Source organism: Megalops cyprinoides, chromosome 6 (genome assembly GCF_013368585.1).
Source record: "Megalops cyprinoides isolate fMegCyp1 chromosome 6, fMegCyp1.pri, whole genome shotgun sequence".
Classification (NCBI taxonomy): domain Eukaryota; kingdom Metazoa; phylum Chordata; class Actinopteri; order Elopiformes; family Megalopidae; genus Megalops; species Megalops cyprinoides.
In genome coordinates this window covers 13,916,063-13,940,325 of record NC_050588.1, presented here as the reverse complement: position 1 = coordinate 13,940,325, position 24,263 = coordinate 13,916,063, and the positions used below count along the sequence as shown (strand labels likewise).

Below are 24,263 nucleotides of genomic sequence, written 5' to 3'. Positions count from 1 at the left end.
GCTGCAAGACCCCCCGCCGCGCTATACAGGGAGAATGTAGCTAACCGTCTTTCTCCTCCAGAGCCATGCAGGCTTGGCTTTTTAAAGGTGTACACAACCTACACAATGTGTTTTTGTTTGAAGTACAAAGCCTTCATAAATGATCAGGCCCGGTGACGTGCTGTGCATTCACCATGGCCCAGTAAATGCTTTCCCTGGGGTTCGCTTTCAAATACGTATTGATCTTCAAAGAAAGCGTAAACCGAGCTGAAAATGCCGATCGGTTTTTCGCCCTCGATGATTATTCTTGGACTGCTTCTATTCTTAGGCTGCTGATCAGTCTTTCAGAGGACAGGCCTAGCTGCCCCAGTGACTGCGGTTGGCATCCCGGGGAGGAGCTTGCTCTGCGGTGAGGACCATCGCGTCCCAGTCTCGTCCAGAAAGTGAAAGTATACGGGAGTGACACTGTGTGTCAGCACAGAGACAGTGAGGTGTTATCGATCCGGCCAAAAGCCCCAGAATGCCCCTGTCATTTTCCACATCCTCACTCTCTAAGAAGTCTTTTTCTTTTTTCTTTTTTTTTTTAAGCACGTGGCTCGGTCAGCGCATCCAAGCTAAGATCGATTCCCTTTTCACACTGCGCGCCCGCTCCCCCCGGTGAGGCCCGGCTCAGGGGCCAGACTCTTGTTTGATTAAGTGGAGGCTATTGACTCCAGACTCTTGTCGATACCCCTCCCCGTGGAGCGGTCTTTACTCTGCCCCCCCCACCTCAGTACTCGCCAGTCGATTATGATAATAAAAGCGGAGAGCAGAGCTCCAAGTAATTTGTCATAAGTGGATACCGAGCTCTCTTTCTGTCTATAGGCCCTATAGAACTCTGTGTCTGTGCCTAAAGAGGGTTACGAACACTTCTTCAGGGTTCACATCCCTACAGCATTGGAAAAAAAACATAGAAATCATAAAGGAAAATGGAAAATAATAATAAGCCTGAAATAAAAGCCCAAAGAGATTTTAAACTGTTGATATTTAAGAGATTTTCAGACCTTTTCTCAAGCTTTGTCGCTGTGCTTATTTGCAATCTTGTCGGTCTGTTGGACTTTGCTTTTACGAATGTAAAGCCATTGTTTATTTAAATTAGAGAAGCGACGAGTGAAAAGCGTTCCAGTGGCATACTGCATTGCGAGTTTGAACAGCCAGTTAATGTGGGTGAGAATATTTCCAGTTGCAGATGTTTAAAAGCAGCCCAACAAAAGGCATGAAAATAGGTGTGCCCACGCTCTGCCTTACGAGTGACACACATACGCACATTACACCTCCCCTGAGTGCTGCTACGGAAAAAACAGCGGTGACGCAGTGTGGATTGTGGATTCCCCCCATTCAGGGGACTCTGATATGTCTGTGGTATAATGAATGAGTTGAGATGACTTATTACCTCACGCTCTGTCGTTGTCATTGACTCCGCCCTCCACTGATGTTTACACCCAAGGTCAGGATGAAAGGGCACAGGGGGAGGGGCTAAAGGTTGGTGCTGTTAATCAATAATCTCCGGTAGACAGACGCTTATGTTTGGAGGTCATTGTCCCGTTTTTATTATTTTCTTTTCTTGCTCCCGTGATTAATACGTGGATGTTAGTACAAAGTACTAACACCGTGTTTGTTTTGGTAGGCCTGTGTGTGTGCACGCGTGCGTGTGTGTCCATGGGTGTGTGTGCGTGCTTCCGTGTGTGTGTGAGTGAGTGAGTGAGTGAGCGTGTGCGCTGTGTAGTTTGTTCCAGCTGGAATTCAATTTTTGTGCCCAACCTCTGTAAAAATTGAATTACTGAAAAACCGAAAAACTGAATTTACAAATGTGGGGACTGTGATTGGAGTGTCAAGTCTAATACAGAGATCTGTCCCTCCCCTCCAGCAGAAGTCATTTCCTGCCTTTCCTTGGGCTCTCGGCTGGCAGCACAACCTGCATGTATTTTCATTTGCAGGTGCAGCGGGGGGGGCGGGGAGGGGGCTCTCTTGTTCATCAATGCAATAATTGCCTCATTCTTATGAAAGCCGCTACAGATGGACAGGCTACGGTTTGCAAACCCTCGGGCTCAAGTAGATTCTAAAGCAGGTTTCTATTCGGCAAAGCCTGCTCTGCCAGAGAACAGAAAGAGTCAGCACCCGTTCACATGGCTGATTCGCCGTGGTAACGCTCGAGTGTGACCCTGGCTTCATCTCAGCAGCCGGTTTCTCTTTGGGTCCGGCTTTGCATATCAGGTGTTTTGCAGGGCGGCAGCTCTGCACTGTGGCAGTTCTCTTTCTCTCTCTCTCTCTCTCTCTGCTTGGAAGAGGAAGCGATGACGGTTGAGCTGAGAGCGGTTGCATGCAGAAGGAAAGGGAGGAGGGAGTGGGGGGGAGCAGTGGAGGGAGGCGGGTGTTTGTGTAAGCTTGCAGTGAGCTCATAGGCAGATAACAGGCTAAACTACAAATGGCAGAGTGAGAGCGAGAGAGAGAGAGAGAGAGAGAGAGGAGGTACAGCCAGTACGCTTCCCTCTCAGTAATTATGAAGCGGGAGGAAGAGTCAGGTTGTTGCTAAGTGGCTTCTCCAGCTGCAGAGGCTCACAGAAACGGCAGCTCCTCCGGCCGGGCTCCACGGACGGCCCCTGCTAACAGCGGCACACGGAAGAAGAGCCGTGATCCTCCGTACGCCGAGCCGCCGGTGCGTGGCGGTCCAGCACGCAGGGGGAGAGAGGACACGACTGAGCGCGCCTGCGTTCGGGTTCCCGCTTCCTCCTCCGTCCGCCGCTCGGCCCGCCAATCAGTGAGCGGCAGGAGGGCCGCGAGAGGCACAGGTGCAGAAGGGGGGAGCTCTCTCTTGCGGAGGGGCCGTCGCAATCGCCAGCGGTGCCGGTCCGGGCTCGTGAATGGGGGTGCCCGCTGCCCAAACTCTCCCCCGCGCACAGTTGCCTCGTGGGAATTCTGCGGTGTGAGCGAGGCGGGCTGCGAATGGACAGTCAGACGGGGATTTTTTTTAGAAAATTTTCCAAACCCCTCCCCCTTTCACGGATTTCTGACGACATGAAGAGCAGGGACTCCTGACCTCAAACCCCCTCGCACCTGTTCACCCCCCCTTTCCAAAACGCACAGACACTCAAAACACAAACACACGGGCATAGGCTCTCGGTCCCCCCCCGCCCTCCTGGAATGCGGAGCGCTGGCGGCCGTCTCAGGGCAGGAGTCAAGGATCTGGTCTAAATGACCAGCAGCAACAGCATGAGCAGTGGATACTGCAGCCTGGACGAGGAGAGCGACGACTTCACCTTCTTCACCGCCAAGACCTCCTTCTTCCGCCGGCCGGGGGTAAAGCAAGGGGCCAAGGTATGCTGGAGACTGGAGCGAAACGTTGGGCGGGGTAGGGGGTGGGGGGGGCTGCGGCCGTGTCCGTGTCCGCTATGTGTGGCTTAAAAAGGAGAAGCTCTGAGAGCCACCGGGGAGGATGTGGGGATTGCATGCTTCTGGAGCTTTCTCTAAAGCCAGGGCTTGGGCAGGAGGTGTAGCAAGAGGTCAAAACTGAATTTGTGTTCAGGGGTTTATTAGATTTTTAACTGATCTGGCGTCTTTCAGAGCGTCTTTCACGTAACTGGCATGTGACATGCTCCTCTGCCAAGGTCTCTGGCTTGACTGGAATTGTTGAGGCTGCACTGACACTCCACAGCTACAGCATGTGTGATCTCATTTTAATGATCGTGTGTCTCTTATAGTTGGCACAGACAAGGCACACAGAGCAAGGCTGTCATCTACTTTTTACTGTTGAATCCACATCTCTTAGATTCATAGTGTGGATCATCTGGTGGTGACGATTGGTGGTGGTGTGTATGTTATTGACATCTGCTTCATCTGCTGTTTCTAGTTAGGCCAGCATTTGTGCCTTTGAGTTCCGACCTGTGCTCCTCCTAGCTGTTAATACGACTGTGTTTTGTGTCACCAGTGTGTTCGGTTGAGTGTATGTGAGCGTGACTATGCCTGTAACCCTCTGAGAGGGACTTTAAAGAGTGAGTAATGTTAGCGCAGACAGGAATAACTGAGGAGAACCAAATGTGCAGGATTCTTCCCTCTTCTCCTGTTGTCTCGCGAACTGCCAGACCTGGTAATTGATCGTCATGGCTACCCCACACCTGATTTTTCTGGTTAAAGTCCTATTTTTTTTTCCACATTACGCCGTCGACACGCGCCGGCAATCTGGGGAACGCCGAAGCTTTGCGCTCGTGACAGAAACAGCGCTGCGTTTAAAAAGGAAGTGTTCAGAGCAGAGGCCGATACCCGGCGCTGGCTCTGCCGAAACGCTTCCTGACTGGCTGAGGAGGCGCAGAGCAGCCGGTAAGAGTGGGCCGGAGAGTGACCGGACTGGTAGGCAGCAGCAGGGAGATTCCAGCGTTTGCTGGTCAGGACTTTTTGTTCTGCCGGGGGTTAAAGAAGCCGTGCTTTTTCTCCTCGGAGGTGTGCACGCGGCCCCCTCGGAGGTAATCCCCCCCGAAAGCACCCGGGCACCGTACCCTGTGCCGCTCTGGCGCCCTCTGTGCTGTTTTGCATGCTCATTTGCATGCCTTTCCACGCGCATGCAAAAAACACCGGCTCATTCACCCGGGGCAGGGGAGGGGTGAGGGAAGTATGAGAACATTTCTTTCAAAATGCCGTTTCACTGCATGTATGTGATCTGATATGGGCTTCTGGAAACCGGGCTTCAGTGAATCATTGTGTCATTGTGTCAGTTCTTTGAACTCCTTGATGAAGGACAGTCTGCCTTGGCCTTAAATACGCCATTATGGCAAAGATTACGGATTCTGTGAGATGTGCAGCAAATCACCACCATAAAGGCTCTGTTAAACATCAACACATCCAGTGCAACAATATTTATATAAACACACAGCTCTCCTCCCTCCCCAGTAACAGTTTATCAATGAACTCTGACCCCATCACAGCATAGAGTGGCAATGTGCCCTCCACAAACAAAGAGCCCTCCGTGCCGCGCGCCCATAATCTCCGACCCCCGGCAGCGCAAACGGGCTGGCAGGCCGCCTTCCTGCAGGGGAAGGGCGCTGAGGACGCACACGCCCGCGAAGGCTCCGACCCCCGACCTTTCCTGGGGCCCCCTTCCGCTGCCTTCAAACGCAATATAGGAAGGAAACGCGGGCCGATTGAGACAGAGAGCCCGGCCCCTCCCTGGAACGAGTTCCGCTCTTTTACGAGCGCACGGCGTCTCTCTCTGCATACCTCCTCTTGCCGTCATCACGCTGGGCCTCGGTGTACCCGGGCACGCGCGGCAACGGGCCTGGGGTTGCCATTGGTGACTGTGGCGAGCCTGGCACCTGCAGCTGCGGTTCCTCCCGGTCTGGAAACGCTCTCTGTGTTTTGTGGCCGTATTAATAATTCAGCCTCCTGTGCCGGTGCAGTTTTAGTTCCTGCTGCAGGGGAGAGTGTCAGTTTTTGCTTTCTGCTTCCTGTATCGCTTGAGCCCTTGCACAGACCTAAGAAATGCCCTCTGTATGAGCTACCGTGACTGTCAGCCTGTCATTTCTCTCGAGACATCCAGGTAAACACAGGCTAGAGGTGGATCTGTAATCACCTGTAATTACATTGCGTGATGTGTGAGGTTATGCACGTGCATGTTGCTATTCCAGTGTGCTTTTGCCAGCAGCTTCCTTCTTCTGTGTGGTTAACCCCCGCAGAGCCGGCTGTGGGTGTAAAAATCCGGCTGGATCCAGTATCTCCTGCAGGCTCGTTGAGATTGCAGCGTGCCGCCTCGCTCCAGCAGAGCATGGTAGCGAAGCCTTTTCCTTTCAAGGAATTGTTCTCTCCAGTCAAACGGCCCCCAACCTTTCATTCTCAGGGTCTATTTCTGTCTGAACACTAGCCATTGTAAGGGGAACAAAAACAAGCAAGTGAGTGGTTGTGGTCATTGTCCCTGGCTTCCCCAAAAGTGCAGCAGCCTGTTTTTCAGGTTCCTTCCACAGAAGTTACGAGGCACAGAGCACGGGAGCTACGCAGAACGTGAACGTGCAGCAGACATATTTGACAGGAGGATCAGCGATGGGGTGCAGTTGTCAGGTGTTCAACAGACAGTTGCATGTTCAAACCTTGGGTGGGTCACAGCTAGCTGTCATGCTCTTGAGAAGAGCATTGCTTCCATAAGTGTCGGTGGAAGGACACATTGGGAGCTATGGATGGTGCTGTGGGTAAAGATGTCTTCAAAGCAAATTAATAACATAACTTAATATAAAAAATGCACTAAATCCAAATGCAACTGTACATGGCGGTCTGTGCACTGTTGTGTCCATAGTTGGCATTCTGTGAGAAGGACTGAATTAGTGCTTGTGTAGGAAACCTCTGATAGATTTACAGGCCTCACTTCCTGTCATAAAAGTCTTGTCTTATCACTCTGGGGATGTTTGAAGCAGCCATTTTGGCGCAAGATAAATATTGTCATACAATGACTTGACCCTTGAACTGGAGGAGCTCTGCCTAAGAACTCAAATGAAACTGTAATTACAGCCCAGCAGCTGGAGAGGAAGGCCTGGACTTTAGTCCTGAGTTTGCGTTTGAGGCCACAGATCCAGCAGTTTGGCAGGGATCTGAGCGCCGCCCTCCCTTCGGACAAAGACAGGAACCTTTCATGGTTTCGCAGGACTCGTGTCTGTTCCCTTATCTCCACCATGCCCCCCCTCCACTGGATTGGAGGGGGGGGGGGGGGTGATGCAAAGCTATAACCCAGAAAGGGAGAGGCAGTGAAGGCACAATGGCGTGCCCGTGTGTGTTATCAGAGCTCCGCACAGCCGCGCTCAGCCACAGAGCAGAGATGAATAATGGAAATCGCTCCCCTCTCGCACAGAAGTCGGCAGAAGGCTCTCGCTGCATTTCAGAGTGGAGCGGCCAGACCTAGATTTCAATGCAGCGCTAAACGCACCAATCAGGTCGTTCTAAACGAATGCCTTTCTCTGGCAGAGAGAGGAGTGAGCACAGCATCGAAGGGAAGGCGGTCCCTTTCATTGAGGTTTTCATCTGTGCATGTGTGTGTGGGGAAGAGTGGGGGTGCTTGTGTGCGTGTGTGTGACACAGATCTGCCTTTCCATCCTGCGGTGTTCATGTTCATGCATGCAAATTCCTACTTTTGCGTGTGCAGCTGTGTGTGAAATAACAGCGCGCTGTGATGTACGGTGTGCGGAAGCCCTCGCAGTCGGCGCTTGACCCACTGACACACCGGCGCTACGCCACGAGGGGGGGCGGGGACCCCGAGCAGCACGTGTGGGCGGGTCCTCTGAGGAGGGCCGCCTGTGACGCCGCGTTGGCGGCTGACGGATGCAGCACGGCATTCAGGCTGCAGGTCGCTCTCAGCAGTGCCGTCGTGGCAGCGGCCGTACTGCGATTAAAATGCTAAACTCTCGCCTGATTGTGATGGGTGCGCCTGCTGTTTTGTCAGTTTTGTCTCCAGGGATTTTGGCGCTCCATCCATTTTTTTCTGACAGGGACTCTGCGCTCAGCCTTTATCAAAGGAGTCCCTTATCTCTCCACCGCCGTCCTGTTACCATGGCGCCTGGCTGTCAGGATGATCATACAGAGTGGTGTGTTCAGCAGTGGATTTTGCCTCTAGTACTGAGGGCAGGTGCCTCGATTCCTCGTCAGACCAATCCTGGTCGTTTTTACTCATCGTGCATTGAGTATGCGAACCATTTTGTAGAGGTGCCGATGGGAACTGTAGTCCAGATCTAGTTTAGCTATGCTCCACAATCTCGAGGCAAGGACTTCATTTCCCATCAGCACATTTGCAGAAATGGCTTTTCTTCTCTAACCCATCCAAGTTTTTTGATGTGTTTTACATACTATCCATTTGCACAGCTGAATATTTACTGAAGCAATTCAGATTAGCTATCTTGCAACAGGGTAACTATAGCGCTTCAGCCAGGAACTGAAACTGTAGCCTTCTGTTTGCAAGTCTGGTTCCATATCTATGGTATGAGGCAGTTAACACCTGCACCCCTGCCCCTCAGTACTAAGGGGCAGCCAGCTCCATCTAAGGGCACTGTCTCTTTATTTGTTTGTGTGTAAAGGTCTGGCTGTCCGTCTCCATGGCAACATCTAGTGTTAACCTGCAGTGGCTGGAGCTCAGCCGGCAGGTGACGGGTGAAGGAGGAACTCACATGAGCGGTAGACAGAAGTAACTCGGCAGGTGGGTGGGGGAGGATCAGAGAGTGAAGCCCAGTGTCACTGCTTCTCTTCATTTGAATGTAGAAGCGAAGCAAATTTAGTCTAGCATGGCTGGGAAATTTAATAGAAGTGCTGTGTGTTTCAAGCTAAAAAAAAATTCCCATTGAGAAAGCCAATCACTGTGACAACACTGAAGTTTGAAGTTTGAAGTCGGCCTGAAGTCAGTCAAAAGTGAAAATGGCAACATATTAAAAAAGGTGGTGTGATGACTTTCATCTAAATTTGTCCTTCACCTTTATGTTGTTTTTTATTCTTCTGCAGTTCTAACGAAAATGATACTTACTGCTGTGTCCTCATTAGTGCTGTTCCAGTATGCGGTCAACCAAGCCAAAGGGCATATTGCTCAAAGGAAATACTGATCAGGGCAAATATTTATCTTTTTACAAAATGAGGTCCTCTGACCCATGAAAAATGTTTGACTTCAGCTCATTTTGTGTTAAACCAGTCTAAGGTTATGGCTCATTGCGCCATTCTGACACCAGTAGCTGTAAAACCTCTGACTTTTACCCTAGTTCACGAATCCCCCCCCCCCCCCCCCCCCTCTCCCTAGCTCCCTTTCTCCTCTCTCTTTGTCTCTGTTATTCTGTCTTTAACTGTTTCGCCCTCTTTCTCTCCCTGTCTCTATGTGTCTCCTTTACTCTTTCTCAAACTCTTTCCCCCTCTCATTTCCTTGCTCTCTGTGTCTCTCACTCTTTTTCACACACACATGAAGCCATGCTCTCTCCCACTTCTGTATCTTCTCATCAGCCAGCAGTGAAAAAAGGAAATGTTGCTGCTTTCAGAGCTTCCGTTCCAGGATTTACGTACTTCTACCCAGAAATTTCTTCACAGCCTCCTCTCTCTGGTCTTTCTCTCTGCACCCCTCCCACCTCCGCAAACGAACCACTTTTACAGGACCCCTGCTGTCATAAAGTTGCCCCCTACCCTTAATTTTTGTGAAGCATAGCTGTTTAGCTATGTAGGTATGTATGTAATGTATGTAATACACATTGTAACTGCACAATACAGTGGAGCAGTGCAGGTGTTTAGTAGTGGAGTCCATCAGTCCACTCATAAATACCAGATGTTAATACAGAATGACAGAGAAGTGCTTACACGTTAGATATTTTGTGCATCCATATTATTTCAAGTTGTCTGCTTGAAGACTAGCTTGAAAGCTGGCAGCAATTGAAAATGGACGCCCTTCATGTTTATTAGTGGTCTCAGTCACGGCACACACACCTTTCAGGAGAGGAGACACTATGGAAATGGAAGGATGTTAGCTACTGGTGAAGGAGAGCCTCCGTGACAGAGCGCACGCCGTCGTTAGCCGACTCTTTCAGATCTTGTTTCTTTAGAACTCAGACCACTAGCTAATTAACCACCACTTTAACAGGCCTGCTAATTCTGTTTTGAAGTATATTTGCAAGACGTTGCAGTAATGAGGTGTTCTTCCCTAGCCTGAGTTTATGTAAAATGTGTGGTGAGTGCACTTTTGTATGAATCTGGGTGGGGGGGGTTAAGAGAACATGGAGTCAGCAGCTTGATTCACAGCTCGTGCACCCTGAAACTGATGCAGACTGCATTGTGTTACCGGGTCTCTCGCAACAGCAGTGTCCAGTTTAAGGAAGTGTTGGTTACACTTCTGTAGCAACACGGAAACAGGATAGACTCCCTTCACCTCCTCCGCAGCTGAGAATGTCTTTGGCAGAAGCTGTATTCAGTATTCATTGTATGAGTGTTCCAATGCATTAGCTGAGCTACTGTTATAGTTTGTCATTAGCTCAAACTGATTTAACTGATTTTTTTTGTTTGTTTTGTTTTTATTTTTTTTGTCAAAAGCAAAGGACCTTGGATTTGATGACAAAGGTGTCATGGTTTAGCCCTAGTGACATAAAACAGCTCCTTCAGAAAAACAAAAAAGCTGATTCCTTTTTTGCAGTCATGAGTTCATTCACACCTCCATGTTCGATTTACTCCAGTGAGTTTATGGTGTTGGAAAAGGTTTCTAAATCCCAAAGCAAAGAGACGGAAATGGTAGTGTGTTTCGATTTCTCCTGCTGTCTCCAGAAGCCCTGCGGGCACCGTGGGAGATGTCCGCTTCATATTTACGAGCCGTTCTTGCCGGCATAAAGACAAATCTCTCATTGAGGAGTTTTAAGGTCATGGACATAGCCCTTGGGTATTGCGTCACATGATAATTACCCCCCTCGTTTCTGACAGAACCATCAGCTTGTGCTGCTCAGTTAGCAATGCTGACCTAAAGGCAGCCCGCTAACTGACTCATCTGTCAATACCACAAGCAAACAGAGTAGGTTATTTACAGCATGTGTGCATACGCTATACTTAGAGCCGGCTGCTGTCACACCTTTAGCGTTGATCTGGGCAGATGTGTGCTACATGTGGTGTAGTAAATACACAGAAAGCTTGAAAGTGCTGTCCTGATGTAGCAGAAATATAGGGTAGCAGCGAATTGCTAGTGTAAAGAGAGGGCTGATTTGGTCCGTTTGCACTTTGCGCGGGAAAACCGAGATAGCGTTTTGAGGTCAGTTGTGCTTTTCTTGCCTGCTTTTGAAAGGGACGAGGGGGTAAGACTATTGGCTCCTTGCCTGCAGCTTTCCTGCAGCGTGTCTCAGTTGTTGAAGCCCACGTCACTGTCCTGTGGGTAGAGGGCACTACTGCGGGGCAGATCGAGGTCAGAAAGCCTGCCAGCAGCATAGACCACGATCACAGACTACTTCCCATGAAGCAGGTCAGAACACGGAACTGGAAATTACGGCCAATTTCCACAGAAGTTTGCCGTGGAGATCTGGTCCTTCAGAAAACTCTTGTATTTAGAGTTGGAATTAGAGCCCAAAAGAAGGACCAGCCTCATAAGCTGCTATCTTCCATGACTGCGTGTTTTGCGAAAACGTAGCAAATTGTACCACAGGGACAAATGACAGTGTAACGAACCAGCCGAGCGTGGTGCTTCCAGATGCCTGTGTTTTTATCTCAAGGCACAAAACAGAGGAGCGTTTATGTCTTGTGGAGGTGGCTAGATAGATGAACACACACGCACATCCACACACACACACACATTTTAACCAGGGTGAGCATATTGCCGTGAGTTAGCGTGTCATGCTAAAACAGCGTAAAAACGGCTGTGGTTAATGTACAGCTCTTTCTTGGCCTGGACCAGCTGTGGTGTGTTTGCTGACGGAGAGCAATATTATATCAGGCCTGTGGAGTGGTCATGAGTGTAGTGTTCTCACCAGTCCCAGCTGCCCCTCCCCACCACTGCATAATATCAGCAAAGAGATCCAGAAACTAATGACATGACCGGTGAATTGGAAATATATTTCACACAGTTATATAAAGATATGCAGCGTCAGACTCACGTTATGGATTTGATATGTGTGCACTCCCTGCCGTGTATTTAGTCGCAAGGTTCTGGATGAGTGTGTGTTTCTCTGTAATATGAGATGTATAATGACTGCATAGTTATTCCTGTGCTTGTCGAACAGTGCTCTCACAAAGCCTCTTCTGTTTTGCTCTACTTCTCTTTATTGAATTGTGGGCTAGATCTGCGACTGTACATCACTTCCCATCCGAGAAAAAAAAAATCAATTAGTGCTTCTCTTTCAGCAGAAGTGGTCTGACTTGTCAGTCGAATGCCTCTCTGCGCTTCTCTCAGCTTTCAGACGAGAGACACATGAGCACCAGTGCTCTAGGCCACGCCGCACTATCAGGTTCTATGATGGGGGAGGCTGCAGGATAAGGGAGAGCTGTTCTTCTGTATGGAGGCTGTCTCGGACATGCAGATTGTCTCTCGGTAGACAAGCAGACATAGTATAAGCTGTACACCCTCTGAAATTTCTTGGAGTCAGATGCCAAGTTCAATAACGATGTGTATACAAAAGAAAATAAAACCGCATACTTAGCTGTTGTACTTCAAAAAGAAAGTGATCCATTCAAACCATTTGTCTGGTCAGGCTAACGTGTTGACGCTGATGAAGGTCTGCTGGTTAGCATGACCAAACACATGGTTTGAATCAGTTTTCTTTCGGGGGGTAATAGTGTGAGTTCTGTTTCCTTTAGCATGGTTTGCCTGTCAGCAGCCTGGGGGGTCTGGTAGCAGGGTTCGTGTTTGGAGATGTGGGGCCCCCACTTGGTGAGGGTATCATTTTCCTTTGACAAGCTGAGGGGCAGCCCCAGACCATGCTGTGTCCTAACCAGAGGGAAGTGGTGCGCTTGGCAGATGCATGCACTTACACAAGAGCATTATGATGCATACGCACCCAGCATCCCACACACACTCCCACACACACACAGTAGCACTAACACATGCCTGCTTGAGACTTCATACACTGTGCATGAAATGTCACTCTCTTAATATCACTTACTTTACATGCACTAACCCTCTCATGCACAGAAAGATATGCACACACAGTATGGTTCACTGATAAATACACATACTTACACGCACATGCACAGTCATATATGCCCATACCACACGTAAACCAGTGCTCACTTCTAAATGGTACAAAAGTCTGAGTATTTGGAGCAGGCCTGGAAATGGCACCCAAGCTGCCGCTTCACGTTAAATAGATTTGTACACCATCTTCCATGGTTGGTACAAATCGATGGTCACTTGACTCTGTCCCACCTCACGCTGCATGACCTGTAGCAGCTGTCCTCTCAGAGTGTTGCTGCACCGCGCTGTGCCACCGTGTCGTCTCTCTGTGTCGCCTTCTCTGCGTCAGCTGGAGCTCATCGCTCCGTGTGCCCTCACTGTACCGTATCACTGTGTCATCGCTCTCTCCCCAGAGCAGGGTGGCTGATGTAACATCTCTGGGACACAGTTTCATCCATGCTGTCCTCTCGTCCCCGTCACGGTGCCACTTGAGGTCACTCTGCCCCTGTCTCTGCTTGCACTTTGTCCACATAGAGGGAAGCAACAGTCATACCCTGCGGTAGAGCAGGACCCATACTCATACCCTGCGGTAGAGCAGGACCCATACTCATACCCTGCAGTAGAGCAGGACCCATACTCATACCCTGCGGTAGAGCAGGACCCATACTCATACCCTGCAACAGAACAGGACCCATACTCATACCCTGCAGTAGAGCAGGACCCATACTCATACCCTGCAGTAGAGCAGGACCCATACTCATACCCTGCAGTAGAACAGGACCCATACTCATACCCTGCGGTAGAGCAGGACCCATACTCATACCCTGCAACAGAACAGGACCCATACTCATACCTTGCAGTAGAGCAGGACCCATACTCATACCCTGCAGTAGACTGGGACCCATACTCATACCCTGCAGTAGAGCAGGACCCATACTCATACCCTGCAGTAGACTGGGAGCCATATTCAGGCCTTTCAGTAGAACAGGAGCTGAAGCAATGAGGACAATTTTTTTCCATTTTTTTCCGCTCCACAAGCTGATTCCGGCTCGGAAGCCCTCATCTGCTTTATCCTTGGACTGATTTCACTTTCCTTGGGTTGTGTGGCTGGTTACAGGCTTACGTGTCAGGGGAATGCACTGCTTTCCATAGCTTACCCCATTGTTTCCAAAGCCCACACTTTCTCTGTTTACAGAATGCGAAGCGAAGGAAGTTCAGAGGGTATATTTAGCGGCAGGGAGGCTTTCTGTCACAAGCGCAGGAAGTCCTGTCGTGGCGGGTGTTCCTGTGGCATTTTGCATGGGAGGAGGGAATCACAGTCAACTGAGGAGGCCAGGGAAGGAGAGGATGCAGCCATGATCTTAACTTCCATCCAGACCATCCCAGGACACACCTCTCCTCTCAGTACTCCTCACTCACCCCCGAATAAATGAATACACCCCTCCCTTCTAGTGTTTCTTCATCACAAGGCAAGATTAAGGCAGTCACTGGAAAAATGTAGAAATTAAATACATTTTCAATGACACACACAGCTACAAACAAATGTGCATATACTGTATACATACATTTATATGAACAGCCTCTATCTCCCATCTCTATTATATGCAATAACCATGCAATACTTAAACATATATATGTATGTAGGTATTTGAAATCCCCTCTGATGGTATAGCACTGACTGATTTCAGAGGGGCAGAGGCAGAGCACAGACATTTCTGCTAGTTTACAGATCACTGGGTGGAACACAGCAGCGAGGGGAAAAAGACTGCTTGGCTTCGCACAGACCGAGGCTGCCTAATTAAGGAGAATTTCACGCTGTTTAGATGTGTTTGTGTGGCATTTATGCCCACCCCCTCTGAGGGTGTTTAATGTCAGTGCGTTCAGCGACGCTCCGGTGTTGGCCCACACACCACGCATGTAAACAGCCTGTAAACAGGGCATAATTACCGCAGGAAAGGCAGATTCCCGACCATTACACATGATCATCACAACATCTGTTTTTAACTGCAGGCTACTGTCAGGCTATCTTCAGTTGGTGTCATCTTGGAAGAATTCTCATCTGTGGCACAGTTAAATGTTTTAATGTCAAAGCTGGTTCTGTGTCTGTTCAATGTCATAGGAGGATGTGTTGCACTTGTCGTCATAAATTAACGGCATTGCTGCGCTTCCATTTGGATACTTGTCGTTGCATTCTGCTCTGCTTTGCTGTGTATCTTGTAGTGGTCTGCAATTTACCCAGGATGAGACAATCTTCTAAATAGCGTCTGCTACTCAATGTCGTCATCATCATCCTCATCATCATCATTGTCATCTTCATCTTTATCGTCGTCATTTCTGGTGAAGTGTGTGACGTGCTGGCCTGTGTGGTGCAGCAGTGCTCACAGGAGAGGGAGCGCAGCATCCTGCAAACTGCTGTGCCTCCCGAGCCATGAAGCACAGTGCCGCTACGCGGGTTCTGCAGCCCGGCCGCCGCCAAACGCATCAGCGCAGCGCCCAATGAGAGAGGGCGAGAGAGAGAGAGTGTGCCCGGCAACCGCCCTGCGCCCAAACGTTCCCCGGGAATGAAAAATTCTGTTTCGTTTTGTTTTTTTAATTCATTTTTCCGTCGATGAATTTTTATTTTGTGACTCACTTCAAAAAGAAATGAACAGAAAAGCAGCCAGACAGCTCAGTGTGTGTGTGTGTGTGTGTGTGTGTGCGTTCATGCTGTGGTCTTTTCACAGTTACCTTAGCAGTGATAAGCCTGATGGCTGATGCTTGGTCGTGTGGTAAAGTCTCACTGAGAGTGAGGCTAATGGAGCTCGCCAGGCTGTGGGTTATGTAATTGCCTTCGGGGGGCAGAGGGCTGCAAATAGACAAGCTGTGGGGATCCATGGGCGACCGGCTGGGAGGGAAGGAGAGAGAGGCACGCAACGCTTTCGCGGCGTGAGGGAGCAGCTGGGGACAGTGGCATAGAGAGGGTCATGCGGTCCGCCATGACATAGCCTTTCCAGCACAGCGCTACGGGCTCATAGATCGTTGCTAACGGGTGGGTTTGGGGCAGTGGGTCATGAGAGCCCAGTTCTGGACCTGTCTGTTGAACAATAAAGAGTTCATTGAGTTCTTTTGTGTCTGCAGATTTTCAAATGCTAGGGCATGAAGTGGTAAAACCAACCACACAGCAAATCAATTCCATACGAGTTTATTTATTGGTACGGCATCACTGCTTTGACTCTGTTAGTTTACCATTGACTCGGCACCTATGTAAACCAAGGACTGGACATAATGTATTGTCTGATGTGGTCTGTATCACATCAGCTAATTATCAGCCTTCTATAATCAGTCTTTACATTTCTTTAGGTCAGTCTGTCCCTAATTATATCATCTTTAGAACCATTTGAAAACTAACTGATACCCAATTTTAAACCAACATTATAAACTCATGAAGGAAGTCAGACCTCTGTTTCCATATATGTGTACAGAGGTCATGTTCTTCTTCTTTTACTTCAGACATCACAGTAATTTGGGTTTTGTGCACTGGATTAGCTGGCTCAGGCCTTAATGTACAGTTGGTATACTGCAGTGGCGGTCCTTTCCTCTCAAAGCCCCAACAGACACTGTGAAGGTTTGGGATGAAATTTTCATACAGCTATAAATATTCGGGAACATCTTGAGCCCCAGTCAGCGTCGAAAGCTGTTAAGAGAGTTTTCGGTTTTCGTTCCATTCGCTTCGCTGAAAGTCGAGCGTACGTTTGGGGCTTGAGGGGAGAAAGGGGAGGAGGTAAATTGGGCTGAAACACAAGGAGAGAGGAATTAATGCCGTCTCTCACAGAGTGGAAAATTCCCCTCCCCCATATACTGACCTTCAAAGACATTCTGTCACTAGTGAGAGACAGAGAGCTAAAGGCACCTACGATAGATGTATGACACAGCAAAACTCAGGGAAAGTTTTTAGGTGGATGAAACACACATGGATTTACCATATAAGGGGTACTCACTGGATGCCTGCCTGGTGCAGCCCTCATTTATGACAAGTTTATCTTCTAATCCACTGATTCTCAATCCTGCTCCTGGGGCCCCCCTGCTCTGCACGTTTTCCATTTTTCCCTGCTCTACCTACCTGACTGAACTCATCAGTGGCACTTTTAATTAGCACACCTGATTTAATCAAGAGCATGTTAGTCATTTCAATCAGGTGTGTTTGGAGCAAAGATAGATAGATGATATGCAGGACAGGGGGCTCCAGGAGTAGGATTGAGAAACACTGTTCTAATCTAATAGATTGTCTTCAAGAAAACATCATTAGTTCAGTGTGTCCAATTCGTTATGCGTGTTAAATTATTATTGCAGCAAAAACTAAGAACACTATAAATCCTAATAACATTTGAGACCTGCGTTAAGTGCTGTCACTGTGGAGGAGCTGTTTCAGAGACAGGAACTTGTTCGGTGTTTGTCTCTGACAGCACATTGCGTGCAACTTCTCCCTCTCTCTCCGTAAACAATCTCTTAACATGTACGCTGTTCTACGCTGCTTTTGTATTTCCTCATGCGACCGTGACAGAGGTGAAAAAAACACTCGCGTTATTGTCTTGTGAAGGAAGCTGTGGCCTTCAGCGTTGATCAGTATGAGGAAACTAGCAGATAAGGCGAAAATCGGTAACACAAATGCCGCCATCTGTTCATTTGAAACTGGAAATCACCCATTGATACCCAACTAAAAAAAACGCTGGAATGCGGATTAGTGACCGTGATCTGGTGTCTGCATTGATTCTGAAACAGTTCGTGCTTAAGATCTTCCTCTGCTGCAAATGTACCCCACCCTTTTATGTGCTGATGATTTCCTTTCAGCTAAGGCTAAAAACGGCCACCCATCTCATCGACCAAACAAGCCAGACACTGCCTAACGGTTACATCATATGCGCTATCGCTTCTAGCTAGGAGATTTTGTTTATGCATCCAGTATGCACCCTCCTTTTAAGGTAATCGATATGCGGCGTGACATTCGATAATATGTTATGCATGAAGAAAATTGGCTTGGCTTTTTTGTAGCTATTATGTAGCACCTAGTGAGTCGATTAGGAGTCTCTTTGACTTCTGTTGTAAACGTCTTCAGCAGTCGAGATAAGACCATCTGCTGAGAAACACATTTAGATGTGGGGAAGCAGGGGTTATCACGCAAAAGCAGAGAAGCAGCCACTACAATGTTGATTGTCATTGTCGAAACATAATTGAATTTAATGACAGCCGTGTAGGTCTTGTGCGGTCGCTGTGATGTTGTAGCAACGTTATGAGGGTGGCTGGACGCCTCCTGGCTTTATCAGTTTGCTGAAAGACTGTTGATAAGCGTAGTCGCCACCGCCTTGCAAACGCATTACCACACAGCATTTCCCATGAGACGCTCTCTCTGCCTTCCCTCTGTTTGCCCGTTGCTTTGGTAAGAGCTGATGCAGCCAGCGGGCCAAAACAGGCAGCCCTTTCCTGCAGCTCCTGTGGAGAGGAACTCTGCAGGGAGGGGCCCAGGCCTCAGTGCCTCCAGGCCTCTCTCACAGACTCGGCACTCCACAGCCGCTGCTGCTCCCTGTCCCCACATCAACAGGAAAGGGAACTGAACTTGTAACCAGGAGCTGCGGGTTTGAAGCCAGGGTATTGCTGCTGTACCTTTGAATGCAGTACCTGGTCTGGACTGCTCCAGTAAAAATCCAGTTGTGTGACTGGATAAACTGTACACTACCCTGGATGAGGGCATCCTCTAAGCAGATTGACTAGTGCAGTGCTAGTGCCTTTTCTTGTAACTGTGAGTGATGCCTGGCTTGTTTCAGCCGGCCTGGCGCCAGGACTACACAATGTGGCATCTTGTCAATCTCTAGCCCAGAAAACCTTGTCTAGATCTGGTCGTCAGGCAGGTTCACTGGACCAGTGTTGTGAAAATACTTTGTGACACAGCAAGGACTGTGAGCCTAGTACGCCCAGCCCACGCAGGAACCTTGACTGTGACACAGTGTTCACAACAGAACCTAGCTTGGTGAGATTGCACCACACTGCTTATCTGGTGGACCAAAGGAAGTGCTGGCATGTGTGGTATGGCGGCACAGCTGAAGCAGCCGCTTCCCTCTGGAGGATACTGCAGAAGAGCAGTGCTTGTGACTGGTCATAAGGCCCGGGGGGTGGGGCCGGACGTCATGCTGAATGTGACAGGGTCACAGCTGTACACCAGCCTCCCCCCTGAAGCACTTCACATCTGACCGCTGTTGTCCAGGGAACTGTAAATCTCGCACTGATTGGCTGCAAAGGCAGCTGGTGGACGCATGCTTGACTCCTCCTAATTGTGGGTGGTCAAAATGCCATCAAGGATCAGAATAAAGTAGCATTTTATTTTATTTTTTTTACTGAATTTTAACGCATATCCTTGACTGTCATTGTCCATGTTTTGTTAACCAATGCCGTTTTCCCTCTCTGCTTATTCTGTTTTAGAATGCCACTAAAGAAGAGGAAGAAAAACCAAAGTGTCTCTCTGAACAGGATGTCAGGATAAAGATAGAGGAGTACAACTCCAAAGTGACCGAAAATGGGATGAAACTGGTAAGAGCCCAAGCAGACTGAACATCACATCTGAGAAATATCACCGCACCCACAACGTTGGCTTCTGGGCTTAGCTTAGTAGGTAGGGTATTTAAGGCTGTTCTGAGTAGTTTACCTTACCATTGTATTTTACAGTGTATCTCTAAGTAGACATTGAAATTGATGTTTTACGTTTAAATAAGAAAATGAACAGCAGGGATGGAGGCTCCATCAAACACTCACCAAGTCAGTTTTCCCAGCCTGATTTTATTTATAAATGCTTGGTATGTCCGTCTAAACACTTTCACTGGCTTTATTTTTCCCATATAACAGCTCTAAATGCCTTTTAAGCATGTAGTCAAACTTTAGATGATCGTGAGAGTGGCCTTCTCTTCTGGGAGATGAGCCCTTGTGTGTCTTTTGTGATTGGGCCCAAACAAAAATGTCAGGTTTCGGAGCCAGTGGGGTTATGGCCTCATCCTCTGTAAACGGTGGGCGAGGCCGAGTGCGCTCTTGAGTGCGGTTCTCTATAAAGGCCAGCCACCGATCTGGCTCCGACGGAGGGCCCAAGGGCGGTTAACGAGGCCTGCCGGCTCCTCTGGCTCGCTGTCACCGCACTGCGTCTCCATGGTGACAGGGACTGGGGTGTAACTAAGGACGAGGCTGGCGCGATGTCTCCCCCTGCTGGCGATGTGGCTCTGTACGCTCTGCGTGGCTGTGTTGGCCATTTCAATCGCCTGTTATGCTGCACAGCCCTTCCATTACATTACGTTATTGGCATTTTAGCAGACGCTCTTACCCAGAGCGACTTACATCAGTTACAGTGTTATCCATTTATACAGCTGGATATTTACTGAGGCAGTTTGGGGTACCTTGCCCGAGGGAATTGAACGGGTAACCTTTTGGTCACGAGTCCTGCTCCTTAACCACTATGCTGCACTGCGGCCCCGTTACACACATTCATACATTCATCTTTTAAAACAGAGTAAATGCCAAATTGCCTTACTCAAGTGATGCAGCAGTGCCTGGGTTAGAGCCCAAGACATTGTACTGCTGACAAGCGCTGCACCACATGGCAGCTTTAACCCACTGGTAACAGCTATGAACCGTACAGGTAACTCTGTCTGTATATGTGAATCCACGCAGGGCGCGGATGGCACCTACACGGGCTTCATCAAGGTGCACCTGAAGCTGCGGCGGCCTGTGACGGTGCCCGCGGAGGTGCCCTCCCCCGGGGGCGGGGCCGGGGGTGGGGCGGCGCCTGACGGTCCTGAGAAGAGGACCTCCTTCTACCTGCCGGCCGACGCGGTCAAGCAGCTGCACATCAGCAGCAGCACCACGGTCAGCGAGGTCATCCAGGGCCTGCTCAAGAAGTTCATGGTGCTGGACAACCCCCGCAAGTTTGCGCTGTACCGCCAGACGCACCGCGACGGGCAGGGTGAGGGGCTCACGTCGGGCTACTGCCACACTCACTCGCGAGGCCGGCGCTCTAAATTCTCACGCTCTGAATTCTGCTGTCTGAAACCAGGAGGTTCTCTATTGTGTGAGAAACACTTCATGTGTATTAAAAGCAAACAGAATGAACTTCCTCTTCACCCTGCTGTAAGGTTTATTAGAATAGTATTAGAATAGAAGTGCTTGTTTTTGCCGTTGTGTTATTAGGAGTACAGCTATTCATCGCCCCCTGGTGGAAGAATGTAGTACCGTTTTGGAGAGTTGGATTGTACTAAGCGGGGGGGGGGGATTGGGGCTTACTGGAATGTGCTCAGGGAAAGCAGAATGACATGAACCACACTGTGGAAACATTCCCAAAGCTGTATACCTTCACAAATGCATACAGAGATCGAGGTGCAATGGTGCTGCTGCAATGTTGCTGTGTTCAAACACAAATTTATACAGGGGAAAAAATGCACAGTGTGCCTTTTTAGTCTGAAGTGTGCTGTTGGGGTTAATTTGGGGAAGAGGACTGACTGGTGTGTCTGTGTGTCTATGGGCCAGACCTCTTTGAGAAGCTGCCGGTTGGGGAACACCCCCTGTACCTGCGGCTGGTAACGGGCCCGGATCCTGAGCAGCTCACCTTCGTCCTGAAGGAGAACGAGACCGGGGAGGTGGAGGTGAGTGACCCTGCAGTGCTCACACGCCTGCTCCTGTTACTTTGTGGGGCTGGGATTCTTCCCATGACATAATGAAGAGGCCTCACAGTGTCTAAATTTACTATGCCACTATTCAGTTAATCAGAAGGCACCCAGAGGGGTGCCACAGTCACATAAAACCAGGGAAAGTGTTCTTTTGGATATGCCTAGCTGTAGGTGTGTTATTTCTGAGACCCATTGTGGCATGTTGGGGATTTTAAAGCAGAACGAGGCTTTATATCAGTTCAGGGTCAGACAGAGTTACTTGTGTTGGCCGCTGGAAGAGCAGTGGGTGAGAGTGGGTGAGCCAGTGACACTCTGTTTGACGCACACCCTCCCCTCTCTGCAGTGGCACGCCTTCTCGGTCCCGGAGCTGCAGAACTTCCTGACCATCCTGGGGAAGGAGGAGAGCGAGCGTGTGAGGCAGGTGAAGCAGAGGTACGTGGCGTACCGGGAGAAGCTGCTGCAGGCTCTGCAGGCCCAGGGGCAGCCAGGCTAGGCCCGCCTTCCCCGGGACTCACCCTGACCACCACCACCACCACCGCCGCAACACAGAGACGTTCAGCTCCAGGAAAATAAAAGAGAAGAAGAAAACAATCCACTCAGGACACTTTCGACTGGCTCCTCCCCCCTTTTTCGTGGGTAGAGGTGGGGCAGTGTTGAAGGAGGAGGACACTTGGATGCCAAAGAGGCATGTCCCCCTCCCCCCAACCGGACAGAGCCGGGCGGTACCCCAGAGTCGCTCGGAAAAGAGCCGCGACGGCCGAACGGACTCGGTCAGACCTTGTTTTTAAAGCTGCTGCTGCTATCGCTGCTACTGCAAGTGTTACTTAGCATGAGTTTCCTTCTGATCTCTGTAGGAGTCCAGTGCATGCCTTTCAGGGGTCGGGCCCGGGGCGAGCGGGGGGGAAAAAGCGCTACTCACATTTAGCTCCATATCATTCAGAAAACGTGCTGGAATACCTTAAGCATGATCCCATCATCACCCCTTTAGGAAAGCAAAAATCACACACCCTGTCATATTAGATTGCACCAGTGGCCATTTATTGCAACAGAGGTGACTATTGCATTCGTTAATTCAAAATCCATACTCGTGTCTTGCACTGCACATCAGACTTCACTTCGATTTTTGCATTCAGAAAGGAATGATTTAGAAAAACCTATACAATCAATAAGACGCCCTTCCCTGAAGAGCTCTCATGTATGCTGGAATGCATCAGGATGCAGCGTTGTAGCCGGTTTCACTCCTTCACATTGGAATGCCCTGATTCTGCCACGGCTGCAGATCGTGCACTTATGAGTACTTTATATTTAAAACTTTCCGAAGAGGTATCTGCTGTGTTTTTCCTTCCTCTGGGAGCGTGTTCCCTTTCAGAGATTTTGAAGTGACTTTGTGCAAAGAGTCAAAGGGAAAACCGCAAATGCAGACTGTTAGCGGAGTATTGTAGGTGAATCAAATCCAAGGGTCGCTCCATCCGTTCTGGTGTTGTATGACAGCTTACATACGAGTCCTGCTTCCTCTTTTGCTGGAGACTAAGCTCTCTTTTTCAGGCACACGCAGCGCCAGTAAATTTTGCAAGCATCTTTTAGACTAAAATCAGCATGTTTGAGATGTGTGGGGTGAAAAAGAGAAATTTGATTCAGCCGGCAAATGGAAGCCATGGACTGTATGACATTAAGCAGAGAAACACCAGACAGACAACACACCAAAGCTGAAAGAGACAATATCCAACAGTGTTTGCATAACCATTACTCCTACAAGGTAGCAGGACAGCTGGCCTCACATTCAATCAGTGACGTGTAATGTAATAGTTTTGCACATCAATATCCCTTATGTCACTCAGAATACACAGGATTTTTTTTTCAAATATGGGGGAATGGAATGGTTTGTAAACCATGTTGATCATATGGAAATTTAACAGACCACCCATGGATATAATGTGTGCACATGTAATTACAGTATGTACATACTGTACTGCATATAAAGTCAGCAGGGTGTGGATATACCTTGCAAACCTGAGGGAGACAATGCATTGCAGGCTTGTGGGAGTAGGAATTGTGGTGTAAATAGGCAAATTGTATTTGAGAAGAGTTGAACTACAGTCTGCTGTTCCTTTTACAACTACCCCTTTGTCAATCAGGAACATGCTTCCCTGCTGCAGGAAACCCCTTTGGGACCCCAGACCGCCACCCCCCCTCCACACTCTATGTGTCTCCCTCTTCCTCCTCCCCTTGCTCCATGAAGGAGCGGTGTTGCCCCCTAGAGGCCCGGGTGACGCATCGCAAGCCCTGAGCGGGCGAGAGGGGAGCTGTCGTGTCTTTGCGTGCTCTTCGCGTTCGGGCTGCCCTGAACAGCCATGTCCCTGTTGGCAGTGCCTTTGTCCCGTGTAGCCTGGCATGACCGTGTTACTGTACAGACCCGACGCAGAACCCGCTCAAGCACCCAGAGCTGTTCCAAAATCTCTGTGGGAATCCAGGGCAGGGCAGGATGCTTTTAGCAGGCAGCCTGCCATTTCTCTATGGGACCTTTGAGGATTTGATGTGCGAGTAATTTATTTTCAGGCTTCACCCTCTCCGGGTGACAAGATGTGGATAATCGTTGCTTTCCAAAAAATCTTTTTTTTTGAGAATAAAATGTGTAAAAAAATCTGTAAAGCTGTAAAAAAATGAGAATGAAATAAAATGTCATCCTTTTATAATGGAGTCTTCTTTCCCATCTTTAACAGATTCCAGATTATTACATGTGTAGCAAGGCTTTTGAGTGTGCTAATGTTGTTTTTAATAGCACAGTTCATTAGTCAAGTAACTAATGACTTGACTAACTAGTCAAGTCATTGTAATTAACAAGTATAATGCTTCCACAGTCTGGTCCAGCATTAGGACATTTTACAGCTTGAATCTAGTAAACAGCTGAAAATACCTTCCCTAGAAAAACAGTAAAGATACCATCTGCGTCCTTGTTGGCGATACCTGGGTGCAGGGTCAAAGGATATGCCTCCCTGCAC

At 49.0% G+C, this 24,263-nt stretch overlaps 1 protein-coding gene across 3 annotated transcripts in view; it reads left to right on the top strand.

Annotated features, from left to right (window-relative positions):
• rassf5 (Ras association domain family member 5) overlaps window positions 1–23,845 on the top strand; it is a 48,131-nt gene extending 24,286 nt beyond the window's left edge. For 2 of the 3 annotated variants that reach the window (XM_036532112.1, XM_036532114.1), the window contains exons 3-6: window positions 19,040–19,147; window positions 20,273–20,564; window positions 21,125–21,240; window positions 21,608–23,845. In XM_036532112.1, the coding sequence (XP_036388005.1) occupies window positions 19,040–19,147; window positions 20,273–20,564; window positions 21,125–21,240; window positions 21,608–21,757 (666 nt within the window). In that variant the 3' untranslated portion in view covers window positions 21,758–23,845. Of the gene's footprint in view, window positions 1–2,475; window positions 3,334–19,039; window positions 19,148–20,272; window positions 20,565–21,124; window positions 21,241–21,607 lie in introns of those variants that run through there. The other variant, XM_036532113.1, reaches the window with a different exon arrangement.
• Window positions 23,846–24,263: the final 418 nt, after the last annotated feature.